At 39.0% G+C, this 25,116-nt stretch overlaps 1 protein-coding gene across 1 annotated transcript; it reads left to right on the top strand.

Moving 5' to 3' along the window:
• The first annotated feature begins 1,048 nt into the window (after positions 1–1,048).
• LOC101402819 (olfactory receptor 1M1-like) lies at positions 1,049–1,990 on the top strand. The gene has a single exon (XM_004437346.1). It carries the CDS (start codon positions 1,049–1,051, stop codon positions 1,988–1,990), a length of 942 nt encoding a protein of 313 aa, XP_004437403.1.
• The last annotated feature ends 23,126 nt before the right edge of the window (positions 1,991–25,116 follow it).

Here is a 25,116-nt window from a genome sequence, read left to right as displayed (position 1 = left end):
TTTAATCTCTTTAATCCTTGATTTCTTCATCCATAAATGGAACATCTTATTAGTAGTCCTACTTAACTCATAGGGTTGTGGTGAATATTTAATTAGACAATCCACTTAAAACACGTAGTAGAGCATCTCCAACATAGTAAGCCCTCAATAAACACTAGATCTTAAAGTGTAACCCCTAAACTTTCTCCACTTTGGCTTATGCTCAATCAACTCCGCTATAAATGGTCTTGTTAAGGACACTAAACATTATCTCTGTTATCTCTGTGGACATCCCCCACACGACCTTTTAGCAGCATTTAATGCAGATGACTAATTTCTCCTTGTTGAAATGTGAAAACTGAGAAGATTTCAGGAAGATATGAGAAAGAGTTAATTACTAAAGGATAAAATTTTGGATGAGGCGTCAGAAGGGGATTGTGGCATCTTTGTCTCTGGAACACTAAAATGTGATAAACTAAACTATCACATGCATATTGAGTATTCAGTTGCCCAAAGACAGAGGCTGGGTCAGATGTTCTCTGAAGGTTTCTTTTTGCCTTAAGAGTTTGTTGTTTTTTCCAAATTAGTGAGTGATAACAGCTACTATTTGTGCAGGAATAGCTAAAATACATACATGGGCATTTTACATGTGTCCCTGCAATCCTCACAAAAGCCCTGAAAAGTGGGTATTCTCCACATTTTAAAATTGATGAAATAGGTTTAGAGAAGCACAAATAACGAAATCATGAAGATAGTGAGTGGTAAATTCAGAACATTCATTTTTTCATTCATTCACTCATTCTTGTATAACTCCAACAAATATTTATTGAACACCTATGATGTGCCAGGCACTGTCTTTAATACTATTGTACAGCATTTAACATATTAGATAAAATTCATGCCCTTGTGGAGTTTGTATTTCAGTAGGCAGAGAATACAACCCAGGACTATCTGGTTCCAAGGACTGATTCTGTTCTATCGTCTAGTACAATGTCCTCTGACTGGTTTTGTGTCATGTTACCATTTTATAGTGAAGTTAAAATTTTCCCTTTTTAGACACAGCAGAACCATGCAACAAGGAAACCAAACTATCTCTGAATTCTTCTTCATGGGACTCACGGTGGGGTCTGAGCAGCAGCAACTCATCTTTATGCTGTTTCTATGCACGTATCTGGTCACGGTGGTAGGAAACTTACTTATCATCCTAGCTATTATCAATGACGCTCACCTCCACAGCCCCATGTACTTCTTCCTTGCCAATCTATCCTTCACTGACATCTGCTTCACAACCACTACAAGCCCCAAAATGTTGGCAAACATCCAAAGCCAGATCCTAGCCATCTCCTTTACAGGATGCCTTACACAAATGTATTTTTTTATATTGCTGGTGGAAATGAACAATTTCCTCTTGGCAGACATGGCATATGACTGGTACATTGCCATCTGTCACCCATTACATTATGCTGCATTACTGAGTCCCAAGCATTGTGCCCTGTTGGCAGTGACTCCATGGGTCATCTCTAACCTTGTCTCAATACTGCACCTCAGTCTGCTGGGCCTCGTGACTTTCTGTGATCAGAGAGAAATCCCACACTTCTTCTGTGACTTGGAACCCATTTTAAGGCTTGCTTGCTCAGATACCCAAATCAATGACTTGACAATCCTAGTTGTTGGGGGAGTATTTATTTTCATCCCCTTCACCTTCATTCTTGTCTCCTATGCCATTATTGGTTGCACCGTATTTGAGTTTCCTTCAGCCAAGGGGAAATGTAAAACATCCTCCACTTATAGTTCCCATCTCTCAACTGTGTTCCTCTGCTATGGATCCATTGTAGGGGCCTACTTCCTCCCCTCTTCTGCCTACTTAGCAGAAAAGGAGAAGGTGGCTGCCATCATGTATACAATTGTCACCCCCATGATGAACCCCTTCATCTATAGTCTAAGGAACAAGGACATGAAAGGAGCACTGAAGAGACTACTCAGCAGGAAAAACTTTTTCTGGAGATGGTGAGCCCTGCCATAAGAGAGACCTGTACCAACTTCTTAGACTTGGATGAGCACATAGAGAGTTCAAGCCTCAGGCTACTGTGCTACTATGGCAATTTCTTTTCCATCCATTTCCTGCCCCTAATCCAGGTCCAAGACTCTAGATCAGACTCATCTGTCCATAAAACACATAATAAAAAAACGAAACAACAGTGCTCTTTATTCCACAGTCCTTCACCACTTACATATAGTTTTCCCTGAATAAACCCCTGGTTGTATAGTCAGTACTTACTAATTGTTCTCTAATTTTTGGTTTATGTCTCCTTTCCCCCTCTTCCAAACTCTACATGTTAGACCATTGATGGAAAGAAGGAAGGAAGGAAGGGAGGGAGGAAGGAAGGAAGGAAGGAAGGAAGGAAGGAAGGAAGGAAGGAAGGAAGGAAGGAAAGAAGGAAGGAAGGAAGGAAAGAAGGAGAGAGGGACAGAAGAAGGAAAGAATCGATGATGATAGCTCAAAATATCTTATAGATAATACCATGTTAAAATTTATAATTTCCAACAATAACTTTATTCTCACAATAATCCTTTGAAGTAAATACTATATCATTCTCATGTACTAGGCAAGAAAATTAATGCACTAATAGAAGAAAAACAAACTGAGGCAAAAACACTTTGTGTCACTTGTCCTTCTCTGACCCCTTCAGAGGCTCTCCACCAAAGCTAAAGATCTTCAGCATTTAAGATCCTCTACCACCTGGACTCGCCTACATTTCCAGAAGTATGAACCATCATTCACTACCCCTCACCATCTTTGGAACACCCTACATTCTAGATACACTGAACACTTTGTCACTCTTTGAGCAGTCTATGGATTTGCATGACTTTTGTCTTTGTACATGTTACATACTCTCCCTGAAATATCTATTTCATTCTCTTTTCCTATAGACATTTAACGTTTTTTAAGGATCCATCTCAAGTCTTACATACTCTGTGAATTCTGTCATAATTCTTCTACCTCTCTAGGTAAAATTACTCCCTTCTCTCCTCGAGGCTCTTGTAGCACTTTTTTTGCTATTGTATCACTTATCATAATGAATTATAATTATCAGGATATGTATTGATGTTATCCAAGATGATCTGAGCTCTTTGCAGGGTTCAGAGACTATGTTTTATTTATCTTTGTAGCACTAGCCTGGTATAATGCCTGGAACAAAGTAGGTTCTCAGTAAGCCAAATTGAATTTAAAAAAGTCAACTTTCAAAACAGAAAATTTCGTTTTAGTTTGTCTTCTGCTGACTTGTTGAGTAACACTAGATGAATCAATTAATCTCTCTGAGCTTTAGTTCCCCACTGATACAATCCATGAAACAAGGTACTAACTTATTTCTCCTAGCTACCCTTATTGACAATATAGGACATGTTTGAGGTTAAAACATTCTGAGACAGAAGGCTGTGAAAGTGCCGTACTGGGTAGGTGCCAGGAATCCAAAATAAATCAAGAGAAACAAAGAAAATCAGGTATTAAACATATGCAAGAATATGAAGGTTGAGGTAGATAAGGATTTTAGTGTGGCTATGGAAGCAAAGACATGATACGTGGGCCCTTTTATTCTGTGTCTGTGTAATAACCAAATGTTTGATTACGAAGGAAACTTCAAGCTTTTCATGAACCTCGTGCTGCTAAAACATATTTCATTGAGTTATACTGTCTGGGTTGAATGAACCTAGCTCTTTGTTTCATGACATCTTTAGGGCTGGGGTTGTGGCTTTCTGGTTACATAGGCACCACAACAGTCTAGTCAGTGCTACTGAAAGCGTAGTTTGCAGACCTATGCTAATCACAAAACTGTTTGTTACTGATCAGCAGAGAGATTGAGGTGAGATAAGTTTAGAAATTGAGATGAACACTTAGAAACACAGAGCAATTTCACATTGCCATGAAATTTTTATTTTGTTTTACAAAAGTATGTCTACAAAAACTTGGAAATTACAAAAACCTAGAAACACTAGGTTCTTCTCCTTCTTCTTCCCCTTCTTCTTTTCCTTCTTCTCCTCCCCCAATCCTCCTCTTTCTCCTTCTCCTTTGTCTTCTTCTCCAACATAAAATCTTAAGCAAGACTCTATATAATAAATACCTTTTTAACCAATGCAGTTAGGATCTGATATTGGTTAGTTAATTTAAAAAGTCAATTAAAGTAAAGAGTCATTAAACACACAAACACACACACACAAACCCTTAACACTTTATTTTTCAGCTTACTCTAGTTTGACTTATTCTGTGTAAAGAAGTATTTCTTAGCTAAACTTTTGTTTTTTTTTTTTTTTGAGGAAGATCAGCCCTGAGCTAACATCCATGCTGATCCTCCTCTTTTTGCTGAGGAAGACCGGCTCTGAGCTAACATCTATTGCCAATCCTCCTCTTCTTTTTTTCCCAAAGCCCCAGTAGATAGTTGTATGTCATAGCTGCACATCCTTCTAGTTGCTGTATGTGGGACGCAGCCTCAGCATGGCCGGAGAAGCAGCGCGTCGGTGTGCACCTGGGATCCGAACCCCTGGCCGCCAGTAGCGGAGCATGCGCACTTAACCGCTAAGCCACGGGGCCGGCCCTTAGCTAAACTTTTGATGTAGGGCCAAGACCCTTTCTTTGAGTATGGGTCGACTGATTAAGTTCTTTGTAATCAGTCTTGCGTAAACCTCACCCTTAATGCATCATCTTTGACTTCCAGCCTCAGTCTCTTAATGTGATGCAAAAACTTGCACTTGCAAAGCAAGCTAAGCGCATAATCTTCTTTGGATAGCTTTCAATTTTCTCCCTAGTCTTTTACATCTAATTCAACAACAATATTTCTAGTGACCTGCCTTTATTTAGTCGTTTCAATGCATGTAACTTAGTTTTTATATAAACAACTTTCTTTTGCCTTCATATTGTGTTGGTTCATATAATGTTATTAAATTTAACTAAAATTATACTTACAAAAGCAAGTGCAACTAACAAACAGATTTTGGAAAAACACAACTGACTTTTGGCAAGGTAACACAGAATTGGTGGGACAGGACCATAACCGTATGGGCATATAGAGAGTAGTTGACGTATTCGTCAAGGCATGGTCATTGGCCAGAATGTTTGGCACAGAGAATGTAGAGCGTCTTTAATCTAGAGAGTTATTTACATCAAGATCAGTTAAGAGAGAAGTTAGTGTATGTTCAAAAGATAGGCGCTACTCTGGTTAAAGCTAAGGCAGGGGACATGAGGGCCTGCTCTTTCAGTCTACTCTTCACCTTATCTTGCCTCATATATAGAAATTTAGAACCAAGAATGTATACCAGCAGCTGACTACAGGTTGCCTGTGATCTGAGAAATATCTCCTCACCTCCCTCGCCCTTTTTAAACTAAGATTGCTGTTGCAGGATAAATATATATATAATTTCTCCCTACCCCATAAACACACTTACCAAGTTGATGAGGGACAAGCAAAACCAGGAGGATACAGGAAAGGAAGTAGTGGGATCGGACCATTGACACACCAAAAAAATTAGATTTCAATTCCCAGGTCTTATCTTCAGGCCAGAAGAGGCCAAAGCAGATAGTCTTTAGCCTAAGATGTTGGTGAGATGACAGAAAATCTTCTCCTGTAGTGCCTGAATTGCAAGTGGGACTACCAAAGAGAAGACCCTGCCTCTATGCTGCTGATTTTACCATTTTGGAGGAAAGGGAGCTCTTTGGAACATGTAGCTTCCTGAAGGTGGAAGCTGTGTCTTATTCACCTCTGAGGCACTCCTCCCCACCCTGATGTCTTTCACAGAGTGGAAGCTAAAACTATTTGTGAAATGAAAGAATAAAAATTTGTCTATATGTCCAAGATTTGGAGTAGGATTATGCCTGAGTCTGGGATTTAAGATAAATCAATCATCTAATCCCAAAGCATCTGGAGCTTTAGCAGATCTAACTGCATATTCCTTGGCCAGAATAAATTCATGTGTAGATAAAGAGTAATTCATGTGCGTATAGTCAGTAGTGGCTTATAGGGTATGATTTGACATACCTCAAAAATACAGAAAAAAAGGCATATGTGACATACTTATGGGATTGTGTATAAAGAAATGAGAAAGCCCAATGCCTTTATTACATACATATTTGCTCATGATGCTCTCAATGACAGATAGGGAAGATGGTTCCTATCACTGGGAGTCTAGGACAAACAACCTTGATGCAGACCATTCAACAACAAAAGAAAAAAACACACTAATTACATACGCTCATAAGTGAGTGATGCTTTTACACTCTGAGCCAGCAGAGAATGGAATGCCTACTGGAAATTATGGTGAAGGGGAGATTTTTTCTTGAGAGTAAATTAATGGACACAGAATCAAATAGATCTGGCTTTGAGTCTCAGCTCTTCCAATTCTTAGCTGTATGGTCTTAGGTAAGCCACCTCACTTATTTAGTCTGCAAATTTCTTCATGTGAAATATGAGGTTAATAATACCTATCTCAGCGATTTGTGTCAGGGATTAAATAAAATAATGGACATAAAGTGCCTGGCACATGATACATGCTTAGTAAATGTGAATACCCTTTCTTCCTTCTTTCCTTACATGTTTAACCCCTGACGTCCAAAAGAACATTAACTCTATTCCAAATCATCTGAAAGTTTTCCTCAAAGATGAGAGGGATTTAAAAAGCTTTGCAAAATAAGGAAAGACGATAACTCAAAAATAAAAATAAATGTGGAAGAAAGAGAAGAGTAGTATGAAGAATCAGCAAAAAAAATTCGTGCAAGGTAATATAATCATGTATTAAACATTAAGAAAAATAAGTTTCTTAAGTATCTTCTTGTGTAGTTCTTACCCAGACTGGCTTTGAACCTTATAGAGGAGCCTTTTCAAGAAATTCATCACTTCCATTTTTCTTAAACAATGGATAATGGAGTTTAACAAAAGAATTACCACCATGTGGTCCAGCAGTCTAAAGTCTGAGGGTTGAAGGTTTCAGTTCAAGATGGCAACGTAGGAAGATCCTGAACTCACCTCCTCCCATGGACACACTGAGTCTACAGCTACATATGGAACAATTTCCTCTCTACAAAACCTAAAGGTTGGCTGAGAGATGATTACACATTGGGCAAACAAGAAGAAAACCACGTCAAAGCAGGTAGGAGAGGCTCGGACAGTCTTGCCATAAACCCCACCCCCAGAGCGGTGACCTATAATTGGGAGAAAACTCAAAATCCGGAGCTTCTCTCTGAGGAGCAAGGGCTTCCAATCCCACATTGGGCACCTCAACTTGAGGACCTGCACCTGAGATATTAGCACCCAAGACATCTAACTTTGAAAACCAACAGGGCTCGCATCCCGAGACCTGCAAGATTATGGTGATCTGGGAGACAGCTCTTAAAAAGCCAGCAGGCTCAAAGTTACCTGCCCCAGGGCCTAGCTCAGAGGCAGCTGATTGCACTGGGACTTAGAGTGAAGGAGGCTCACTTGTTTATATTAAAGTGTCACCCTGAGAAGCAGGCATCTAATTTAATACACACATCTAGAAACCTGCTGGAACACTCTCCAGGGACAGAGACTGGAGGGCGCCATCTTCGCACTCTCCCTTTCTCTTGCTCCAAAGGACTACTATCTCCTGGAAGAGAGCATTTACATACCATCTTTGTGGCTGCCACCCAAGAGACACCTCTTGACTGCTTGACTCGGAGGCCAGGGGTGCTTGTGTTCCTGGTCCCATAGGACTGTGATAATCGGTGTCAACCAGTAAGGAGCTCATACACCCATCTGGTGCCCTGATTTTTTCAGCTGTTGCCAGGGGACACGTCTAAATCACTTGGCTCTGGTGGCCAGTGGGCTTACATTCATGGGTCTCAAAGGACTGTAACTAAGGAAGAAAAAGTTCTTGAACAGCTACCACCCCTAGGGCACAGGAAGAGAAAACAGGCCCAGGAGCTTGGTCTTACCATGAAGGAGGCCTGTTGGCCAATCATCATGGCTGTGGCCTGAGAGGCAGGCTTCCAATTAAACATGCATCTGGGTGCTGACTATAATCCTTTCCAGAGATCTCAGACGGTGAGGGCTATCTTTGCACTCTCCATCTGCCACACACCAGGGTGCCAGTGTCTTCTGGAATGGAAATTTAGATGTAGCTGGTGCCCTGGTTTTTACATCTGGTGCCCCAGTTCTTACAGCTGCTGCGCAGGAGACACCCCTTGATCACCTGGCTCTGGTGGCCATGGGGGCTTGCATCCCATGGGACTGGGGCAATCAAAGAGATGGTTCTTGGCAGGCTGCCACCTCCAGGGCACTGTGCATTCAGAAGACTAAAGCACACCCCCCAGTCTTTCTGTGAAGGAGGCCTCTTTGTTTGTCCTCGAGCTTTGGGCTGAGGAGCAGGCTTCATGTTTGGCACACATCTAGTGGACTACGAAGCTGCTCTCAAGGAAAATAGGCTATGGATGCCATCTTTCCACTATCCCTCTGACTTACTCCAGCTCACCAGTGTCTCCCAGAAAAGAGCTTACACACTCTTCTGGAGCTCTGATTTTTGTGGCTGCTGCCTAGGGGACACTGCCAGATCCCCTGGCCAGTGAAGTTTATGCTTTCAGTTTCACAGAACTGTATATATCTGCATACTTTTAAAAACTGCTGCCTGAGGGTCTGTCCTCCAAACAGCTTGAATCTAGGTGCTGATATCCTCCCCTTAGGGATAGCGACAGGTCTTGGCACATCCTCAACTACTGAGAGTTATTAAAAATACAATAGGTTGCTTGGACAAGCACAAAGGTTTGAGAAATGACAAAGAGCTGGGGCAGGGTTGGACAACAAGGTTCATCTACTACATGAGCCCACTCCTTCCAGACTGGGACAGGTGGTTTTTTTCATCTACTGTAGAGAAACCAACACAAAGTGTCAAGCAAAATGAAGAAAAAAAGGAATATGTTCCAAATGAAAGAACAAGATAAAACCTTAGGAAAAAAACTTAATGAAATGGAGATAAGTAATTTACCTGATAAGGAGTTCAAAGTAATGGTCATAAAGATGCTCACTGAACTAGGGAGAGGAATGGATGAACACAGTGAAAGCTTCAACAAAAAGATGGAAAATATAAGAAAGTACCAAATAGATGTCACGGAGCTGAAGAATACAATAACTGAACTGAAAAAATGTAGTAGAGGGGTTCAACAGCAGACTAGATGACAGAGAAGAAAGCATCAGTCAACTCAAAGACAAGGCAGTGGAACTCACCCAATCAGAGCAGCAAAAAAAATAAAAAGAATAAAAAAAGTGAAGATAGCAGAAAGGGCTTATGGGACAGCATCAAATGAACCAGCATTTGCGTTACGGGGGCCACAGGAGGAGAAGAGAGAGAAAAGGGCACAAATCTTGTTTGAAGACATAATGGCTGAAAACTTCCCTAACCTGGGGAAGGAAACAGACATCCAGATCCAGGAAGCTCAGGGAGTTCCAAATAAGAGGAACCCAAAGAGACCCTCACCAAGACACATTATAATTAGAATGTCCAATGTTAAAGACAAGGAAAGAATATTAAAAGTAGCAAGAAGAAAACAACTTTTTACATACAAAGGAATCTCCCAGCAGATTTTTAAGCAGAAACTTTGCAGGCCAGAAGTGAGTGGCACAATATATTCAATATATTCATGATTCAGTCTTGGTAGGTTGTATGTTTCTAGGAATTTATTCATTTCTTCTAGATTTTCCAATTTGTTGGTGTATAATTGTTCATAGTAGTCTCTTATGATCCTTTGTATTTCTGTGGTATCAGTTGTAACATCTCCTCTTTCATTTCTGATTTTGTTTGAGTCTTCTCTCTTTTTTTCTTAGTGACTCTAGCAAAAGGCTTGTCAATTTTATCTTTTCAACGAACCAGTTCTTAGTTTCATTGATCTTCTCTGTTGTCTTTTTAACTTTATTTCATTTATTTCTGCTCTAATCTTTATTTCCTTCCTTCTACTAACTTTGGTCTTCATTTGTTCTTTTTCTTTTCTAGTTCTATGAGGTGTAAAGCTAGGGTGTTTATTTGAGACTTTTCTTGTTTCTTGAATTAGGCATTTATGACTATGAACTTCCCTCTTAGAACTGCTTTTGCTGCATCCCACAAATTTTGGTATGTTATATTTCCATTTTTGTTTGTTTGAAGGTATTTTCTTTATTTCTCTTTTGATTTCTTCGTTGATCCACTGGTTGTTCAGTAACATGTTGTTTAATCTCCACATATTTGTGAATTTTCCAGTTTTCTTTGTGTAATTAATTTCTAGTTTCATACCATTGTTGTCAGAAAAGATGCTTGATATGATTTCAATCCTCTTAAATTTATTAAGACTTGTTTTATAGGCTAACATATGATCTATCCTGGAAAATGTTCTATGTGCACTTGAGAAAAATGTGTATTTTACTGCCGTTGGATGGAAAGTTCTGTAAATATCTGTTAAGTCCATCTGGTCTCATGTGTCATTTAAGGCCAATGTTTTCTTATTGACTTTCTGTCTGGATGATCTATCCATTGATGTAAGTGAGGTATTAAAATCTCCTACTGTTATTGTATTGCTATCTATTTCTCCCTTTAGGTCTGTTAATATTTGCTTTATATATTTAGGTGCTTTTATGTTGGGTGCATAAATATTTATAAATGTTGTATCTTCTTGTTGGATAAACCCCTTTACCATTATGTAATGTCCATCTTTGGCTCTTATTACAGTCTTTGTTTTAAAGTTTATTTTTTCTGATATAAGTATAGCTACTCCAGCTTTTGTGTGGTTTCCATTTGTATGGAATATCTTTTTCAATTCCTTCACTTTCAGTTTATGTGTCTTTACATCTAAAATGAGTCTCATGTAGGCAGCAAATAGATGAGTCTTGTTTTTTTATCCATTCAGCCTCCCTGTTTTATCTGTTTATCACTTTTGTAGCATGCAGCCACCACTTGGATGCAACAACCATGTATATAGTGACAATATAGAGCAGGGGATATCTGATTACAATGTAAAGTTCCTAGGCCAGGAAGGCTAGAAGATAACATTTAGTACTCACTAAGGACAAAAATATCAGCATTTGGATTATATAGCAGGAAAAGGAATGGTCTTCTTTTCTGCCAAAAATTTCACTAGCACCTTGGAGACTGTGGCAGGGGAAAAACAGAAATCTGTGAAAGATAAGCTTCAGAGAAAGAAATACATGCTACTTTGGAAATTGGGCTAATGTTGATAAGGATCAGCAAGCCAAGATTTCTTACCAAAGGGCCCATGTATACCAAGACAAGTATGAACACTTGGAATTGCAATCATATGTGATTCTAGGTAAAACAAATTCTGTCACCACATTTTTTCAGCAAACTATCATTCTTTTGTACATCCCTGGTCACAATTGCTGCATCTTATTAACTCAACAGAAGAATATTCTATTGGTAAAAATAGCAATAGTTAGAATTTCTGTACACACACACACAAACACCCACATAATAATCTATGAAGATATGTAGAATATAGATTGAGTATAGACTGTTGCTTAATACAAGAATTCAGGTTGTCTTAGTCATTTCAGGCTGATATAACAAAATACCATAGACTGGGTGGCTTAAACTACAAACATTTATTTCTCATAGTTCTGGAGGCTGGGAAGTCCACAATCAAGATGATGGCAGATTCAGTGTCTGGTGAGAGCTCTCTTTCTGTTTTCATATGGCTGCCTTCTTGCTGAATCCTCATAGAGGAGAGGAAAAGAGAGAGAGAGGGAGAGAAAAAGAGAGAGAGGAGAGAGAATCTCCTGTCTCTTCCTCTTTTTATAAGGGCATTAATCTCATCATGAGGGCCCCACCCTTATGACCTATTCTAGTCCTAATTACCTCCCAAATTCCCCACCTCTCAATATAGTCACATTGAAGATTAGAGCTTCAACATATAAATTTGGGGGGGGACACAAACATTCAGTCCATAGCATTCTTCCCCTAGTCCCCCAAAATTCATGTCCTTCTCACATGCTCAATACATTCAGTCCATCCCAATAGCCCAATAGTCTTGTCTTTTTCCAGCATCAACTCTAAAGTCTAAAGTCCAAAATCTCATCTAAATCAGATATGGGTGAGACTTGAGGTATGATTCACCCCTAGGCAAAATTCCTCTCCAGCTGTGAACCTGTGAAACCAAACATGTTATGTGCTCCCCAAATATAATGGTAGGACAGTCATAGTATAGACATTCCCATTCCAAAAGAGAGACATTGGAAAGAAGGAAGGGATGATGTGTTTCAAGCAAGTCTAAAACCTAGCAAGACAAATTCCATGAGATCTTAAGGCTTGAGAATAATCCTCTTTGGTCTCATGCTCTGCCCTCCAGGCCCACTGAGCTGGCAATTTCACCCCCACAGCTCAGCGGGTTGGGCTCCCTCACCTCGGCTTGGTGGGGCCCTGCTTACACCTTGGCTCTCCTTGGGGACTCTGCACCTGAGACACTGGGTGGGGGCATACTGGCCGACCCTTTTTTTTAATTGAGATATAATTGACATATGACATATCTTAGTTTCATGTGTACAACATAATGATTCTATATTTGTATATATTGTGAAATTATCACCACAATAAGTCTAGTTAACATCTGTCACCATACATAGTTACAATTTTTTTCTTGTGATGAGAACCTTTAAGATCTATTCTCTTAGCAACTTTTAAATATACAATGCAGTATTGTTAACTATAGCCACCATGCTGTACATTACATCCCAAGGACTTATCTATCTTATGACTGTAAGTTTGTACCTTTTGACCCCCTTCACCCATTTTGTCCACCTCCCACGCCTCACTCCTGGCAACCACAAATCTGTTCTCTGTATTTCTGAGTTCTTTTTTTTTTAAGCATCCACATATAAGCGAGACTGTATGTTTTTTGTTTTTCTCTGTCTGATTTATTTCATTTAGCATAACGCCAGGCCCACCCTTTGAAACCAAAGAGGAACTAGCCCTGTCCCCTGGACCTGTGGTGGGAGTGGCAGCCCTGAGGATCTCTAAATCACCTTTGGGGTCCTTCTTCCCTTTTCTTTAAGAATAGCACAGGCTTGCAGCCTTCCTTCATTTTATCTCATTTTCTCTGTTTCCTTTAGTTCCAGCTGGCAGTGTTTCTTCTGGTATAATCCCATCTCTATTCCTGGCTTCTGTTGTGATGACTAATTAGGTCCTTGGTTCACATCCACATTAATCTCTCCATCAAATGGTTAGTCAGCCACACCTTTAGTGTTCTCTTCAGAACAAGCTTTCTCATTTTATTCAGTATGGATAGACCGAGAATTTTTTAAATCTTTAAGTTCTGGTTCCTTTTTGCTTAACATTTCCTTCTTCATTTCTCTCTTCCAACATTTTACTATTAGCTATCAGGAGGAACTAAGCCACTTCTTCAACAATTTGCTTAAAAAGTCTCCTCAGCTAAATATTCAATTTCATTGATCGCAAGTTCTACCTTCCACAGAACACTAGAACACAAACCCAATTCAACCATATTCTTTTCCACTTTATAACAAGGATTGCCTTTTCTCTGTTGTCCAATAACATGTTTCTCCTTTCCATTTGAGACCTCATCAGAATCACCTTTTCTTTTTTTTAGCTTATTTGTTTATTGCAGTAACATTGGTTTATAACATTGCAAAAATTTCAGGTGTACATCATTGTACTACAGACACATGAAAAGATGTTCAAAATCACTAACTATCAGGGAAATGCAAATCAAAACTACAATGAGATATCACCTCACACCCGTCAGAATGGCTATAATTAACAAGACAGGAAACAACATGTGTTGGAGAGGATGTGGAGAGAAGGGAACTCTCATACACTGCTGGTGGGAGTGCAAACTGGTGCAGCCACTATGGAAAACAGTATGGAGATTCCTCAAAAAATCAAGGATAGAACTACCATAGAATCACCCTTAATGTCCATATTTCTACCAACATTCTGTACATGATTATTTATGTATTTTCTAAGAAGATGGACGCTTTCACTACAGCTCTCTTTTCTTTCTGAGTTCTCACCAGAATTACCTTTAACAGTCTCTTCACAGCAATAGCAGCCTTTTCTAGCATGCACCTCAAAACTCTTCCAGCCTCTACCCGTTACCCAGTTGCAAAGCCACTTCCACATGTTTAGGTATTTGTTACAGCAGCACCCCACTTCTCAGTACCAGTCTTAGTCAGTTTGGGCTGCTCTACCATAGACTGGGTGGTATAAACAATAAATATTTATTTCTCACAGTTCTGGAGGCTGGGAAGTCCAAGAACAAGAGGCTGGAAAATTTAGTATCTTGTGAGGGCTTCTCTTACTGGTTTGCAGATGGCCACCTTCATTCTGTATCTTCACATGGCAAGGAGAGAGAGAGACATCTCATGTCTATCCCTCTTTTTATAAGGGCATTAATCTCTTCATGAGGGGCTCACCCTCATGACCTAATCTAACCCTAATTGCTTCCCAAAGGCCCCATCTCCAAATGCTATCACATTGGCGATTAGGGATTCCACATATGAATCTGATGGGGACACAAATATTCAGTTCATAGCACAGATCTTTATTTCTGGGAGACTGAATCAGATACTCTCCTTTAGATTTCAGCTGGAAAACAGTGATTAAGTTGGTATGTGATGTCAACCAGATCAATCCATTGTCCCAATATATTAGCTCCATAGCCTCTCAAATTTCCTGCATAGAACACAGCCTAATGCTTTGTTTGCAGCAGATGCTTTGAGAAATTTTCACACTTTTGGCCATGTAATCGAACTTTTGGGAAAGTAAGCCAAAAATAATGCAAAAGAGGGAAACAATGTTTAGTACAAAGTCATTAATTCTCAAGGTCACTGCATTTTTCTAACTCACTTATATTTTGTATATTCCAATATGCAGTTACGAGTGCTTGGTTTCTGAAGTTCATTAACTCATTCCATGTACATTTACTAAGGACCTTGCCTAGACCACACAATGTTTTACGTTCTGGTAGCACAGATATAAAATATACTCTTCCTGCTCTGAAGGAGCTCACAGGTTACAGGTGGAGATAGTCACAGTACAGGATAAGAAGTGAATAGGGAGCCATATGAGCACTGAGTGCAAATATGTAATGATTACATCTACTGTCCCTGTGTGGGACTTTGGGATGCGATGGATTAAAACTTCTCAAGAGCTGAAACTGGGATTCACTTTGCTTTGGAATGGTACCAATCTGAGGCAAATGATCTGCTAATTGAATATGACCATGGAATTGAAATTTTCTATGTCTTTTAGGACCTTGTCACACAGTGCTTTTGCACACAGTACCCTACTTACTTCTGCTAAAATTTTGAACTTTCCAAAGGTACACATTTGCTCTGAGATTAGGCAGTCCTGGAACACCCAAAGAAAGTGCCCCTCAAGCACTAAGCATTCATTTGAATGCGTTTTGTGTGATAGAAACAGCATATGCACAAAACAATTGAGACGAACCAATAGCCCAGGCCAGGGAAATAGCTTATATTCCTGAGAGTGGGTGGAGCAGAAAGCTAAAATGAAAAAAAAGATACGTTCACTTTGCCTTTCACAGAGGTCAAAGAAGTCTTTGCTAAAGCTATTACAGAGGTCATTTAATTTAAATGCGCCTCTAAGATGATATTTTATATTGTTATTTCAAATGGAGAAGATAAAAACTCTTGATTTGAAATCTCACAGGCCAATCAGAGAAAGCACATCTTAGACTCTGGTATCTAGAAGAGAAGTTCTCAATCATGGCTGCTCATCAGAATCCCATGTGCTGATACCAGGACCCCATACTGGATCTACTTAATCAGAATCTCTGCATATGGATTCTCATCACATGTTTTTTGTTTGGAGTGTAATAAACTTTATTGAGGTATATTTTTCATCCAAAAATTCACCTGATTTAAGTGTACAGTTCAATTAATTGGGACAAACGTATATACCTGTGTAACTACCACTCTACATTCAAAATATAGAATATTTACATCACTCCAGAAAGTTCCCTCCTGCCCCATCCCAGTCAATCTATCCCATCATTGGTACCAGGCAACCACTGATCTGTTTTCTTTCACTATGTGTTTGTTTGCCTGTCATAGAGTTTTATATAAGTGAATTAATACAGTACCTAGAACATATTATTTTTAAAAGTTTCCACAAATGATTCTGATGGACAGTCAATCTTGGAAACCACTGATCGAGAGGCTTCCATAAAGGACAGAGTCAAAGATGACTAACATGAGCTGGATATAAGCCAAAGCATGCTGAAAGCATATTTGGATTCTAGAAGGATAGGTTTATTTAAATTATGATTTGAAAAATCATCCTTATAAAATTCCTGTGGTTCCAAACTAAGGGAAATGCAAAATTATTGGATGAGAATTGAATTTTATATTTAACTACATTTTAAAAACCCACTATGTGTCAATTACTACATAGCTAAGTGACATATTTATCACTCAGATCATTGTTGTATGCAGAAATCACCCCCCCACCACACCCAACTTTTTAAAAAATTCTGCCTCAATGGGAAGTGTTCTAGGTACATAAGCACATTATTTAGCAGTATAAGACTATACTGTGGAAGAGGAATGAGGTCTGGGGTTGAGGATACATTTTAATAGACTCAGTCATGAGCACCATAATACGGCTTGCTGGCATGAGCTGAATCAGTAAGCACGTACACAAGACCAATTACCTTTAGTCATGGCACAATGGTCTGGACTCTGCCACTGTCTCCATGGATATCTTTACATCTTTGTTCTCAAGATCTCCCATTTACAAATGAAATTAAACCAGATGCTTTCAAAAGTTGCTTTTGACCTTGACATTCTGTGATTTTCTTTTAATGAATTTCTTCATAAAAATATTGCCTGACACCAATGCTTAATACTAGTTTGTAATGTTTGTAAGAGGAAGCTAAACAAAACTCTCATTGGAAGGGTTTGTGAGTTCAGAGTATCCCAGCTCCTAAGATGACCACAGCACCTGTGACAGGGATATGCTCTCAACGTAGTTTCTCTATTCTTGGAGGTAAACATGTTTTTGAACATTATGTTGTATATTATTTTTAATATTCCTTTGGGGGTCATGCAGAAATTCCAGATGCCAAACTTTATTTGAAGAAGTTATACTATCAGGCATTTGCCTTAGCTTTACATCTTTTCCTTTTTACTGCACAAGAAAGGAAAGGTCTACAGAATTAAATTAGTTCAATTAAATTTGAATGTGTATAGGCAAGAGCATTTTTCTGTCTTCTCCCTTTATGAATTACTCACAGAATAGATATTTGAAATGTAAATCCAAGTTAACTTAATACAGATCTTCCTAGAGTATCCATAAATTCTCTGGGTCATGAAATTCACATGCAAGAGAAATTCTAAATAACCCACAAAACTGTGCGTCTCTTTAGAGAGCCATCTCAGAGATGTGTGTTCACAGCAAAATAAGGAGCAAATCTAGAGAATGTGCTGGCTTAAGTAAAGAAAAAAAAGCTGTATATGCATAAGTCACAATGTAAAAACTACATATTGATGATGATGGTATTAAAATAATTACCTATATCTATACTGATGAGAATCACTCACAACTCTATTAAAACCAAAAAGAATGCTTAGTGGAATGTATTCCAAAAAAATGTTTTGTAGAAGATCAAGAAAATATGGTTCTACTGAAAACTGTTGGAAATATGGTAGCATATGTATAAATCTAAACTTATTAAAGTGTTAAATATCTGAAATGCAAGACATTCAGAAACACTTATTATGAATACAACTTCCCAAGTAAAGAGACAACCAAAAACTCACAGAAGGTTCATTATAAATGTGGACACCTCCTCACATGTTTGGAATATGAACTGAAGAGAAGGTTAAGGGCACCTTCCACTCACAAAAGAAAGAAGAATAAGGCAGGCATGTTACCTTAGAGGGCTCTCCAACTTGACCTTGACACACTGGGAAAAAGTATCATACTCACAAGGGGAAAACAAGGCCCCTAAGGGAACAGCAGTTAGAAGAAGGGGCCAAGGCAAGAGGATGCAAGGGTTCAGTACTGCTCCCAGAGGACATTATGACTCTGGGCAGATGGTCTGAGTACCCATTTACCTCTGCCATCTCTCTCTGCCCACTCATGCTCAGGCCCTCCCCCTAGTGAAACCCTGCTTTTGAGAGAAAACCCCTAGATCATGCTCACTATAGTACAAAGACCAATCAAAGCTCCCTAGCACTCCTGGGAGTTCCTGGGGTGGGGAAGGGAGAGGTGGAGGGGGGCAGAGGGAAGAGGAGGGAGGTGGATAGTGTGACAATAGAGGTGACAACAGTGGATTCAGTGAAGCGAGTCAGGTGCAACTGGGAGAAGTTGGGGCAGGATGTCTCCCCTCTCTTCCTGCATCTGGGTGAGCCTGTGCCTGGTGACCGGCACTCTTTCAAAATATGTCCTGTCGCAAACAGGTGCCAATGTTCTTGCTACACTAACAAGAGCTAAGTGACGCAGTGGACAAAGCAAAGATGCTGTTCCTGGCTCAGTCTCTCTTCGACAATGATAATTTGCCACATCAACTTACCTTGCCAGGCACGAAGCATCAGAGGATTAGCTATTAAAAGAAAGACATTTTCTCGCTCATTACAGCCTGCAATGTAAAACGTCCAGAGATGCAAAGAGTCCTGTTTTCACCATTAAAGTAGAAACTATTTCCGGCAGCTTTGGGAGAAAATGCAATTATTTTCCTTCCTGTCACAGAGTTTCCACGCTCACCTAGAGATGAGAGTACCCTATTAAGATGGCCTCATCTTTCCTTGAATGATGCCCATGAATGATCTTCCCTGACCTGGGGGTGGGGGGCTGGTCCCGGAGTCCTCACCCCTTGGGATGCGGGTTCACCAAGTGCAGAGGTAATTAGACAGCACTGAGTCACTGCCACTCACATGCTAATCGCAGGAAGGGGATACTTTTCAGAGAGGAAAGTGAACAATTCAGGTAGAGCCCACCCATTCTGCCAAAGGCCAGAACCCACTCAGGCCAGACTGCCACAGGCTCTACTCCTGGAGAGGTCCAGTGGGCTGCCCTAGGAAATCTCAGTTTGGATCTGCTCAGCCGCAACTCTCTCCTCATTTGCCTGCCACCACAGAGAAAGACACCTGTAGCTCTGCCTACACTGATCAGAGCTCATTGGCTGTGGGCAGATCTCTTAGCCAACTTGGCTGTTGAATGAAAATTGGCCCAGGTGGCAATTTACCACCCTGCTCGATTCACTAGGTTTTGTTCTGGCCACTGGGCTGGTCATAATCTCAGCCACTGATTCAGGCCCTCTTCCTCTCTGTTCCAGAGAAAAACTCAGTGGGATAGTGTAGATATCTTACTGCAATTTTATCCTCAAAATTCAGGATTCATGTTCTGAAGATAACTAGTTGACACCATCTGGCATCATGAACAATCATATCAACACCCAAGACAAATATCCAGAATAGATGAGTCAGGAGTCCTTTTCTCCTTACACACATGCCTTCTTACCATTTTTTTACTTCAGTATTTTTTCCACAGTTCAAGAGAATCTACTGTTATGATATAAGCATAGCAAAAAAGTATTCTGATTTACATGTTTTAAAGATTACTCTTGTCACAGAGTGGAGAATAGATCCAAAGTGAAGTGAAGAGAGAAATTAGAGCTGCACAGAGGTTTGGGCAATATATGATCATGTGAGAGAGAAACTTGGAGAGACAGATATGTATATAAGACAAATTTTGCAGATGGAATACACAGTATTTGATGATGAATTTCAAATAAGGGGTAAAAAGAAAGGAAGGTACAAGGATGACTCCCAGTTTTCTGGCTTGAATAACCAATTTTATGAAAGTTCCATTTATCACGATAGGGAAGATTATGCTTGTGAACAGGTTTTGGGGTAAAAAACTAGGAGTTCCATCAAGCAAGTAACCTTCTGACCATTTTCCTCCACTCACAAATCAAATGTATTAGGTCACCCCCATCTTTTAAGGCCAGACAAGAATGACCCAGTGCTCACAAAGAGTAGTGTTATATTCTCATTTTGGGTGGTTGCAGCATAGATTATGAAGAGAATAAGTCACCATACTGGTAATATTTACACAATGACAGATTCTTGATGCAAAATTCAATTGATCATTCAGAAATTTTCTATTAACAAAACAGTAGACTACTCTTCAGCCTAAGAAAAGGAGATCCTGCCATTTGCAACAACACGGATGAACCTGGAGGATGTTATATTTAGTAAAATAAGCCAGACACAGAAAGAAAAATGCTGCATGATCTTACTTATATGTGGAATCTAAAAAAGTCAAATGCATAGAAGCAGACAGTAGAATGATCGTTACCAGGGTTGGGGAGGTGAGGAAAATAGAGATGTTGGTCAAAAAGTATAAAGTTGCAGTTATGTAGGATAAATGTCTAGAGATCTAATGTACAACATGATGACTTTAGTTAATAATACTATATTGAATACCGGAAATTTGCTAAGACAGTAGATTCCAGGTGCTCCCACCACACACAAAAAAAGTGGTAACGATGAGGAGATAGATATGTTAACTGGCTTAACTCTAATAACCATTTCACTATATATATGTATATCAAAACATCACCTTAAATATATACAATTCTTTATTTAAAAAACATGGATGTGGGGGGCTGGCCCCATGGTGTAGCTGTTAAGTGTGCGAGCTCTGCTGCTGGTGGCCCGGGTTCGGATCCCAGGCGCGCACCAACACATCATTTGTCAGGCCATGCTTTGGCGGCATCCCATATAAAGTGGAGGAAGATGCGCACAGATGTTAGCCCAGGGCCAGTCTTCCTCAGCAAAAAAAGGAGGATTGGCATGGATGTTAGCTCAGGGCTGATCTTCCTCACAAAAAAAATAAAAGAAAATACAAAATAAAAAACATGGATGTGTAAATCATATATATGGATGTTTGATATTTTTCTGTTTTGATCCAACTGTTTCATCCCATGGACCATACTTTGAGCATGCCAAGGAGAGTTAAGCATCGTGTGGCCATTCTAAAGACCACTTAGAGGAAAACATTTTCTTTCTGGAGCTCTCATATAGCAAAGGATCACAGTTTCTTGCCCACCCGCTTCACCGATAATGCAAGTGCTGCAACCTCAGGCATCTGGGCGTATTATTATACTTTTCCATGTCAAGGGAGGATTTGTCGAGGCTGTCATTCTTTAAGACGTGTAATAAAAACGTCATGATCTGCTTCCTTCTTAAGTGAGAGACAAAGCCTAGGTTGCCATGACACCAAACAACTCAACAAAAAGTAGAAAATTTGATCAATCAATCAATCACTCAATCCGTTCATTTCCAGAAGAATCAAAGAACTTACTGTGCATAATATGACCTATTCTTTTAATGTCTTGAAGGGACAGCCAGAATTTTTACAGCAACTTTCAGTATGATGATAAAAATAAGTGAAGCAAACAATTGCCCTTCAAGTTTCCTATTTAACTGGATATTTCAAATAAAAATGTTAATGTTGCTAAAATGAGTTGATACATGTTCTCAAATCCCCACATCACTTGACACTTCTGGGCAATTTAAGTTGCCTTCATATTCCAAGCTCACAATAGTAATGGAAATCAGACCTGCAATAACAGAGATTAACTTTCAGCACACAAGAACTCACTTTCTCATCACTGATTAACAGGGTATAATACGAGACTGATGACTGTAGGGCATGTATATGAATTGCAGCTCTTCTCATGTAGTTGTCTGGCACTGAGCCAGTCATAGTCCCTTGTTCTCACCCCTTTTGGGCAGCAGTATGTGTTTGTGAAGTGTTTTTTATGGATTTAGAGGAAGTTTGTGGTTGTCATGGTGAATCATTCTATGGCCAGGGCCAGGATCTATTCTTCTATCTATCTTTCTCTATCCAAATCTGTCCAGTGATCTATTATTCTATAATTGGAAAAGAATGATTTGAGGCAGATTACAAAGCTAAAGATGATACAAGATACATATAAAGCCACGAATAAGGTTAATGTGCAAAGTATATCTAACAATCTCTGTACAGTGGTAAGAAATGATCCACAAATTTGGCTCAGACCTACACAGTAGCAAAAGCAAAGGAGGAAATATAATCAGTGACAAGAGTCACAGTGTTCACAAGAGTATTATGAAACAAAATTTTCATGAGAAACAGTTTTCTTGGTATCAAATCTAGAGAGAAATTTGTGCTGTGGATCTTTATAAAATCGGAAATGTCATAGAGAACAATGTCTTCAAAAGCACCCTGGCAGTAAAGTACAATAAGTAGCTAGTTTCATAGGATTCTTGATGATATACCTCAATGCAGGCTGCTAGCATTATGTCAAAGGGTAATTTCAGTAAGGTAAATCTACAAAAAGACAATGTGGTCTTAAATATACATCTCTCTGATGATTTAGTTTTATTCCCAAAATACAAATCTGGAGAAGTGAATGTAATATATTTTATTTAAGCTATTATATATATCCTTTTCTTCCCCTCACAATTCAGCTTTAGATAAGATATAAGCAGCAAAAATTAAGACTGAACTTTTTTTTTTTTGTGAGGAAGATTGGCCCTGAGATAACATTTGTAGCCAATCTTCCTCTTTTTGCTTGAGGAAGATTGTCCCTGAGCTAGCATCTTGTGCGAATCTTACTCTATTTTGTATGTGGGATGCTGCCACAGCATGGCATGATAAGCGGTGTGCTGGCCTGTGCCCAGGATCCAAACCCACGAACACCAGACCACTGAAGCAGAGTGCACAAACCCAACCACTATGCCACCGGGCCGGCCCCAAGACTGTACTTTCTGATGACCAATTGAGGCAAAAATTTTTACTGAATATATTTACTAGATCTAATAATTTTTTGTGCATTCCTTAGTATTTGCTATATAAAAGATCATATCACCTGTGAATAGAGGTAATTTTACTTCTTTTCCAATCTGGATGCTGTTTTATTTTACTTTCTTCCTTAAATGCCCTGGCTAGAAGCTTCAATACAACATCAAATAGAAGCAGAGAGGACATATCCTTATCTTATTCCTGATCTTATAGGGAAAGCTTTCATTTTTTCACTATTAAGTATAATATTAGCTATGGGATTTTGTAATGCCCTTTATTGGGTTAAGAAAGTTCCCTTCTATTAATATTTTTTTTCCCAAATACTAATTACAACCCATCACCACACACATGTACCAAATTATCCCTTTCGCCCTCCTCCCTCCCCCTTTGCCCTCTGGTAACCACCAATCCAATCTCTGTCTCTATGTGTTTGTTTATTGTTGTTATTATCTACTACTTAATGAAGGAAATCATATGGTATTTGACCTTCTCTCTCTGACTTATTTCACTTTGCATAATACCCTCAATGTCCATCCATGTTGTCACAAATGGCTGGATTTCATGGTTTCTTATGGCTGAGTAGTATTCCATTGCATATATATACCACAGCTTCTTTATCCATTCGTCCCTTGATGGGCACTTAGGTTGCTTCCAAGTCTTGGCTATTGTGAATAACGCTGCAATGAACACAGGGGTGCATGTACCTTTACAAATTGGTGTTTTCAAGTTCTTTGGATAAATAGCCAGCAGTGGAATAGCTGGATCGTATGGTAGTTCTATCCTTGATTTTTTGAGGAATCTCCATACTGTTTTCCATAGTGGCTGCACCACTTTGCACTCCCACCAGCAGTGTATGAGATTTCCCTTCTCTCCACATCCTCTCCAACATATGTTGTTTCCTGTCTTGTTAATTATAGTCATTCTGACGGGCGTGAGGCGATATCTCATTGTAGTTTTGATTTGCATTTCCCTGATAGTTAATGATTTTGAACATCTTTTCATGTGTCTGTTGGCCATCTGTATATCTTCTTTGGAGAAATGTCTGTTCAGGTCTTTTGCCCATTTTTTAATTGGGTTGTTAGTTTTTTTGTTGTTGAGATGCATGAGTTCTTTATATATTTTTGAGATTAAGCCCTTATCAGATGTATGGTTGCACATATCTTCTCCCAATTGTTAGGTTGTCTTTTCCTTTTGTTGATGGTTTCCTTTGCTGTGCAGAAACTTCTATTAATATTTTGGTGATTGATTTTATCATGAAAGGATGTTGGATTTTGTCAAATACATTCTCTTTTTCTATCAAGATGATCTTGTGATTTTTGTCTTTTTTCTCTTAATATGGTGTGCTACTTTGATCTATTTTCATATGTTGAACCACTCTTGCATTCTTAGGATAAACTCCACTTAGCAATGTTGTATAATTCTTTTTATACATTGCCAAATTTGATTTGCTAGCATTATGTTGAAACTTTTTCTGTCTATATTCATAAGGGATATCGTTTGGTAGTTTTCTTTGTCTACTTTGACACCAGGGTAACACTGGCCTCAGAATGAGTTAGGTTGTGTTCCCTCCTCTTCTATTTCTTGCAGAATTTGTCAAGAATTGATGTTAATCCTACAAATGATTGGTAGAATTCACCTGTGAAGACTTTGGGCCTGGGATTTCTTTGTGGGAAGTTTATTAGTAACTAATTCAGTTTCTTTACTTGTGTTATAGGTTAGTTCAGGTTTTCTCTTTCTTCTTAAGTCAGTTTCAGTAGTCTATGCTTTTCTATGAATTTGTCCATTTCATCTATGTTATCTAATTTATTGGCTTACAATTTTTAATAGTATTCCCTTATAATCTTTTTCATTTTTGCAAGATTGATAGTAGTGCCAGCCCCTTCATTCATGATTTTAGAAATTTGAGTTTTCTCTCTTTTTTTCTTGGTCTGTAGATGACAAGTTTGTCAATTTTGTTGATATTTTCCGAGAATCAACTTTTGGTTTCATTGAACCTTCTCTCTTGTTTTTCTATTCTCTACTTCATTTATTTCTGTCTAATCTTTATTTCCTTCATCTACTTGTTGTGGGCTTAGTTTTCTCTTCTTTTTCTACTTTCTTAAGGTAGAAAGTTAGGCTGTTGATTTAAGATCTTTTTTTTCCCCAGCCTTACTAAGATATAATTGACATATAACATTGTGTAAATTTAAGGTGTACAATGTTATTATGTGATACTTGTATATATTGTGAAATGCATACCACAATAAGGTTAGTTAACACATCCTTCACCTCACATAATCACTATTTTGTTGTGGTCGTGGTGGTGGTGAGAACATTAAA

The sequence above is a fragment of the Ceratotherium simum genome, chromosome X (assembly GCF_057802395.1).
Source record: "Ceratotherium simum simum isolate JZ-2026a chromosome X, ASM5780239v1, whole genome shotgun sequence".
Taxonomy (NCBI): domain Eukaryota; kingdom Metazoa; phylum Chordata; class Mammalia; order Perissodactyla; family Rhinocerotidae; genus Ceratotherium; species Ceratotherium simum.
Note: the sequence above shows the minus strand (reverse complement) of the source record. Positions and strands in the feature narration are given on the sequence as shown.